This window comes from Chelonia mydas, chromosome 21 (genome assembly GCF_015237465.2).
Source record: "Chelonia mydas isolate rCheMyd1 chromosome 21, rCheMyd1.pri.v2, whole genome shotgun sequence".
In the NCBI taxonomy this organism is placed as follows: domain Eukaryota; kingdom Metazoa; phylum Chordata; order Testudines; family Cheloniidae; genus Chelonia; species Chelonia mydas.
The window spans coordinates 11292120-11298969 of NC_051261.2; the positions used below are offsets into that span (position 1 = coordinate 11292120).

The following is a 6850-nucleotide window of genomic DNA, read 5'->3' on the forward strand; positions in this document are numbered from 1 at the left end:
GCCAGACCCTCAAAGGAAGATACTCATTAGGGAGTCTGGGTCCAGGCAGGGCCTGCTTCCCCTTCATTTGAAATTCCACCCCCCCACAAGGGGAAGGTTTTAATGGCACTTGTGCACAGGACCTCCACAGTTTCTAGGATTAGATGTAAACACTTCCCCCACCACTGCACCAAGTGTAGCTGTTCTGTGGATATTCATGAGAAGATGTTTTCTGCATTTACGCTTTTGTCTGTCCCAGGTGTTGGCGAGGTGGCTGCTCCTGGGCCCCTTTTCATTCTAAAGGGACTATTAACCTGTTGCATCTATATATCCATTAAAGGGTAGTCAAATCTAATAACCATTTTAAAAAAAAGTTTAAATAGTTTAATGTTACCTGTACCCCCATCATCAGTTTTAAAGCAAAAATATGCTAATTCTCCCTTGTTTGTGGGTCTCTCAGTAAAAGACAAACTAATCAAATTTCCCACCCAACTCAGCAGATAAGAGACAGCAACGGGGTAGTCTAGAACCATTTATTACTGCCAGTTTAGTAGAGGCGCTGTGGCTTGCCCATGGTGCTTTTGATGTACAATGCACGCACGTTCTGCCAGTTCTTCTTCAGCAAGGACACCAGGAAATTGATGGCCAGGTGAATGTTGTAGACTAGCTCATCCTCCGTCATTTTCACATGGCCAACAGCCACAGCCAGACAGAGCACCTGGCAACATAGAAAGCAGTGTCATTAGACTAAGGGTGTAGACTTTGCAGGGAACTGCCTTGACTGGAAAGGAACATGTATTAAACAAGGACAGCAGGATCAAAACTTAGCCAGCAGAGTTGAAGTCTAACTATCGTCCCTTTACAGACCACCCTGCACTAGCTGAAACCTACAGCCACCAAAGACTTTTCACAGGTAATTAACATTAAGGGCCTGACTTTGGAATTTCTCTTGGGCTGGGTTTCAGTCCCAATTTTTTATTTTTTTTTTTAAAGGGATAAATCAAATGTATGTGGTTTAAAATTTCTGTCTTTCTGTGGCCTGTAAATGCTGCTCTATACATTCCAACCATTTTAAAAAGCTATGGACCCAGTAAATACAAGATCTGTAAATTCATATATTCTAGAGCTGAATGATGTTTAACAGCTCAAAACCTGCTCTTCCAGTTTGCATATCAGTAGCTAGAAGGCTAAAGAGCTCATGTTAAGTTTGACAACTGGCTTCCACACACATTAACATCTCACTGCAAGCTTTGGTGAAAATCTGACAACGTACATCGCTGTGGTTTCATCCTCTGTTCGGAGTGCTCTACAAAGACAGTAAATATCATTCCCTATCTGTAAAATGAGGCTAATCTCAGGCATACAGAACCAACAGCACACCAAGGAACAGAACCCAAGTCTAACGCCTAATCAAGGGCCTGATTTATTAACAGTCTCAAATACTGCCCAGCATTAACCCATGCTGCACAGATTAGCACAACCCCCCATACCAACTGCTTAAATTTTGCATATTGTAAAATACAGAGCTAACATGCTTTTTACCCCTAACCACCAAAACAAGTCTTTCTAGTGACCGAATAAAGAACATGCACCCAAGGCCAAGTCCCTGATGCCAAGTTTGCTGAGCTGAAGCATATAGCCAAACTACAGACTGAAGAAAAAAGAGCTTATAAAAACCGTGACTTAATTTCCTTTCAAACTGTTTTAAAGCAGGTGCCCTGTTAAGGTTGATCAGGAATAGTTCTCTTCAGATAGGCTGGAGCTGATTTAGCAGAGTAGTTAAATGTGTGCTTAAGCCTTAGAACCAGACTTGCTAACTGAATTAATGAGTCAGGTTTACACCATCATGGTACCCAACAGATGATGAATATGCATTTGAATTAGAGCTGCTTTGTTCTAAAATATGATTCTGCTCCCTATAGTGACTTTTCTTCAAAGTCAAGACAGGGCAAGACTCTAGAAAGTCAAAATTCTGCACTGTAGCTGCTGTGAAATTCCCTTACACAGCCTCATGCCCGAAGCTTACACTACTACAAAAGCACTGACTTGTATGGTACAAGCCTGTTCTAATTCCTGGCTAACTGAAACTGAACCACATCCCTGCAGTGTCAGGAGCTTATCACACAAGGCGCTCATCTCTTCCTTCAAGATGCCAAACGCCCTCAACTCCCACCCACTTCAGTGAACATTTAGGGCCCCCCAGCATTCTGCAATATCAGGCTCTCCTCCAGTTGTGGTTTTTTTTGGGAGAAAAGAGAAAGTCACCTACTGACAAGTTACATTCTCCCCTCAGGAGCTGAATGCTCTAGTTTTGTTCCCTAAATGCACAGAAGGTGACTGACTGGATACTGATCAGTGGCTTTATCATTATCTTAAGAAAGAAGCTGACGGATACTTGCAGTTCAGCCCTGAGTGTAGAAATCCACATACCCTGGCAGGCAGCCAGTTGCTTCATTAAATCCCACCCCCCACAGGCCACATAACTGACTTCTGAGGTTGGACTTTACTTCTCTTTTTTTTTTACCTTCTTCATTTGAAATTTGATGGTAGACTTGACCTCGTCGATCTTGGCCACCATGTTCTCATTGTGGGTGAGGAGGGAGGGGAACTTGCCAGCTTTGTTCAGACCCGGACCCAGGATACGAGGAATCTGTTTGATGAGAGACTCTGAAGCCAGGAAGGCATCATACTTCTTAGCTACGAAGGGAAAAATGTAATGCATGGGTGATTGCCATTTTATCCTCATTTTAATTTTGGGTTTGATTTCCTCCTCAACTAACGGCAGTTTGCAAGTTTCTCTAAGAGCAACTAACTAAAGCGTTCACACCCAAGGTTCCTGGTGTATTTACAGAATCTTCAGAGATTCTTGAACTAAGTCACAAGGCAGGCCAGGCCTACACTAGGGCTTTTGCCAGTATCTGTTAGGAATGTGATTTTATACCAAATGACCTAGTGTAGATGCAGTTATACCACAAAAGAGAAGACCAGACAATATGAGTAGATGCTCAAGCAAACAATCATACTTCAGCTCTAGGGTGCCCTGTCCCTTTAGCCAAGTTGTCCCTAACAAGGCAGTGAGCAGGAGTCTGGCTGCTGGGGGGGAACTCCACACTGGTCACATTTGGTACTGCAGGAGTGTTAACTATCTGACACCCCTTCCCAGCCAGAGATGTGTTACAGGTATACTGGCAGCTCTAGCCCTTCAGAATTCTACTCACCCAGCTTTTTCACTAGCTTCTTATTCTTGTTGAGTTTCTTCAGAGCCTCGATGTCCATGTGAGGGATTTCAACTGCTTTGGCCTCATCACAGTGTTGCTGGTCCCCCAGCACGCAGACTGAGAATTTGGGGCGTGGGGTGGACTTGAGCCTGTCAGGAAGGAAAGAGGACACCACATACTGTCACTAGGGACTGCCAGCACCACACACCTTGAGGGGAACACACAGAGCCACAGCAAAAAAACCTTACCACAGTCACCTGCGATTCTTCATCCACCAGCCTCTAATCTGGCTTCTCCAATTGGTCGGTGGGATCAGCACAGGAGCCTCACCACACCTCCCCTCATGTTTTAAGACCCAGGGTAGGGGTCCGTCCAGCCACACCCATGTAGAGATCTGGGGGGTCTGAACTACCCGGGCAATTCAGCACTGCACCCTCCTGCCATTGTATCAAGCAGTCAATTGCTGCTCACCACACATACATCCAAAGTGCATGGAGGGAGTGGGGTGCAGGCTGAAGGCTGGGTGGGATCAGAAAATGCCGAACCTGACTGTGCCAGAGAAACGCTTGTCCTTCTGCGGATCATAGTTTTTCAGACTGATCTGCAACTCCACAGTTTCCGTAAACCTGAAAAACAGAAAAAGAAACAGGCCAGGTCAGAATTTAAGACCCCAGTAAAACAAGATGAATAGCAATAAACATGGGGAAAAGCTGCAGTAACATCTAGCAGAGCACAGACATTCTGCCACAAACCCTTCCCCTCACCCTCTCTCTTCACCAGAGACTTCCAGTCATGGAGTTGGCATTTGGGGAAGGGCCCAACCCACAGCAGAGCAGAGTTCTTACTTGCGTGGTTTCACTTGAGTCCCTTGCAGGACTTCCTTCACGGCTTCATACAAGGTGTCGCGGGAAACTTTGCTGCTGTAGATGTGAAAGGTACAAAGAGCAGGTCAGGCACTTGAAAGGATCAACTGAATGAATCCCTCTGGACAGGTTGCAACTGCGGGTACATTAGCATCTAAAACCACCTTTATTCCCGCCAACCAGGGGAGCTGTTTAGCCCACAGCATTCTGGGGGAATGGAATGAATCATTCCCCTGTAATGAGGTGAACTCAAATACAACCGTCTGGGGTCAGTGCAGCCCTGATAAAAATGAAACGGACAAGCCCAGGTTCACTGTGCAGGCCCAGAAAACCGCAAAAATAACTGAAGAGCAACCATGGCCAATTGTGAGATCCACCGACCTTTCAGTCACTCTCAGGCCGCTCACAGCCGGGGGACTCCGTTTTTAAATGCAGTAAAAATGTCTCTTTTCAGCCCATTTCATCCCACAGCCCCGGAGACACTGAAGCCAGAAAAGCAGCCACAGTGACGGGGTCTCCCCCCGTGAGCCTGAGCCCCACCATGGAGGGGCCCATTCTAGGCGGGAGAGTATAAAGGGTTTGTAAAATATAGCCGGGTCCACAAAAGAACGAGCGAACTTCATGGAGGGCAGGGCGATCAACAGCTATGAGCCAAGACGGCCAGGGACTCGCCCATGCTCCACGTGTCCCTAAACCTCTGCCTGCCAGGAGCTGGGACTGGACAACAGGGGACCCCCCCGCTGTGTCCTCTCCCTCTGCAGCAGCCGGCCCCGCTTGATCCGACCAGGCCAGGCCATGGCCGGCTGGCTCAGCGCGGGGACGCCCCGGCTCTCTGCCCCGGGATCCACCTGCACAGAGCCGCCCGCAAGCTACCGGGACCAGCGCTGAGCCCGGGCCAGGCCGGCGCAGGCGGAACCCAGCCCGCCTGGCCAAGGGGCCCCGCCGCCGGCCGGCCGGGGAGGGAGCAGAGACCGGCCCCTCGCACCCCGGCTCAGCCCCCGTGCGGAGCCAATTCCCCCGGGAGGGCCGCACCGGGGCCCCCCTCTGCCTAATGCGGGAACCGGGCCCGCCGCCGGGGTCATCTGGGGGGCGGATGGCACCGGATTGAGTCTCCCCCCCCCGCCCAACACGCACCTCATCTTGGGACCGGCCGCTCCCCGACTCCGGATACTCGGGCGCCGCCAGGCGGAAAGAAGGGGGCGGTGCTCAGATCGCGCTATAAATAGAGCATGGTCTCGCGAGACGTGGCGGTGGTCTGGGCGCCATCTTGAGAGAGGCAGACTGTAGGGGCGGGATCAGCCCAGCATTGGGATAGAGCTGGGTGCTGTGGCAGCCTGATACACTTGTGAGCAGAGAGGGCTTTATTTCCTTTACGTGCAAACCATAGGCTGCCTATTTATTGCACGCTTTTCTGCATCTTTCCTAGGAGCTGGTGCCTGATTATTGAGCAGATGGGAATGAGCTCCAGTTTACAGGCAGGGGGTTGGCCTGGTTGGGGGGGATTCAACCCATGCGTCTGTTCTGAGCCTGTAGAGTCTCTGCTGGACTCGAGTGGGCTGGGTGCAGATGCTTTTGCACTAGAAGGTGGTTCTGGAGGTGGGTTAGGACCTCTGGGAAGTCTCCCATGCTCGCTGCTTAACACCAGTTTGTGCCTGGGGGTAAGATTCTTTTGTTGTTACGTTGGTAACATAAGTGTGAAAGTGAAAAGAGCTCAGTCCTACCATGGCCCAGTGGGGGACTGGCTGCAATCAGCATCTCAATGGCATCTCATGGCTTTTAAGCTCTTATTTTGGTTTCAGCTGGAGTTGAGGGTGTTTGGCTCTTTGCAGAATCAGGATAGGGGCATGTGGCCAGATGTGAGTTTTTTGTGGAGCCCTGGGGGTTCTGTACAATTTGCCACAGGTTTGCCTTTTAAACAAATAGTTCCCAAGATTACAATTGGCAGTGGCTTCACCCACAATTAAAGATTCCTATCAAACAAAATCTAACATATAAAGTTGCAATTTAGGGCATGTCTACACTGCAGTAAAAGATGTGTAGCTGGCCCAGGCTTGTGGACTTCGGCTCTGACACCACACGAAGAGGGTGGGTCCTAGATCCTGGGCTCCAGCCCAGGCTCTAACATCTACACTGCAATTTTATAGCCCCACAGCAGCCAGAGCCCTGCAAGCCCATGTCCGCTCAACCTGCTGCCAGTCTTTTAGTTCAGTGTAGACATACCCCTAGAGTCTGTGGCATTAGACCTCGTGGTGAAAAGTACACATTTATGGCTACTGAGGTATTCGCCTTCCTGCCAATCAGTGGGAAGAACAATAAAATGTATGTTCGTTGTCCCCACCTTAATCCCACTGTTAGCTGTATTTTGTCAAATAGTAAGTGCCACTGGATTCAGTGTTTTCCAATCTGGCGGCACGTCACGCAGCAACAGTGTTCTTCAGCAATGTCTTTGGTATTGTTCTCATGTAGGGCAGTGACACACCCCACTGAGCCACAACAGCATACTGTTGAAAAGTGCTGGCCTGCAGCAAGAGAAAGGTTTCAGAGTAACAGCCGTGTTAGTCTGTATTCGTAAAAAGAAAAGGAGTACTAGTCTCTAAGGTGCCACAAGTACAGCAAGAGAAAGGTACCCTTGTGTAATAGGAGGGAGGTTACAGAGGGACACTGTCCTAATGGCATATGCAACTGTACTGGCATACGCAATGCTATGGCATGATGCAACTTGACAGCCTGTTTTTTGAAGCAAAGATATCCTGATGAACCACAACAGTGTGCAAAAAGAAAAGGAGGACT

The 6850-nt window shown here is 48.8% G+C and overlaps 1 protein-coding gene across 1 annotated transcript; it reads right to left on the reverse strand.

The window, feature by feature from the left end:
- Positions 1 to 498: 498 nt before the first annotated feature.
- LOC102936668 (60S ribosomal protein L10a) lies at positions 499 to 5342 on the reverse strand. The gene is made up of 6 exons (XM_037884912.2): positions 5195 to 5342; positions 4043 to 4117; positions 3743 to 3823; positions 3198 to 3346; positions 2504 to 2676; positions 499 to 697 (listed from the first exon to the last, which is right to left on the reverse strand). The coding sequence occupies exons 1-6, from the start codon at positions 5197 to 5199 to the stop codon at positions 527 to 529; spliced, it is 654 nt and encodes a 217-aa protein (XP_037740840.1). The 5' UTR covers positions 5200 to 5342; the 3' UTR covers positions 499 to 526.
- Between the last annotated feature and the right edge of the window lie 1508 nt (positions 5343 to 6850).

Bases quoted from the DNA above. Each gene is read 5' to 3' on its own strand.
- LOC102936668 (XM_037884912.2), bottom strand. The intron at 2,677-3,197 runs GTGAGTAGAATT...TTCCCTTCGTAG, and splicing joins GAAGCTAGTGAAAAAGCTGG to CTAAGAAGTATGATGCCTTC. The intron at 698-2,503 runs GTAAAAAAAAAA...CTATGTTGCCAG, and splicing joins TCAAATTTCAAATGAAGAAG to GTGCTCTGTCTGGCTGTGGC.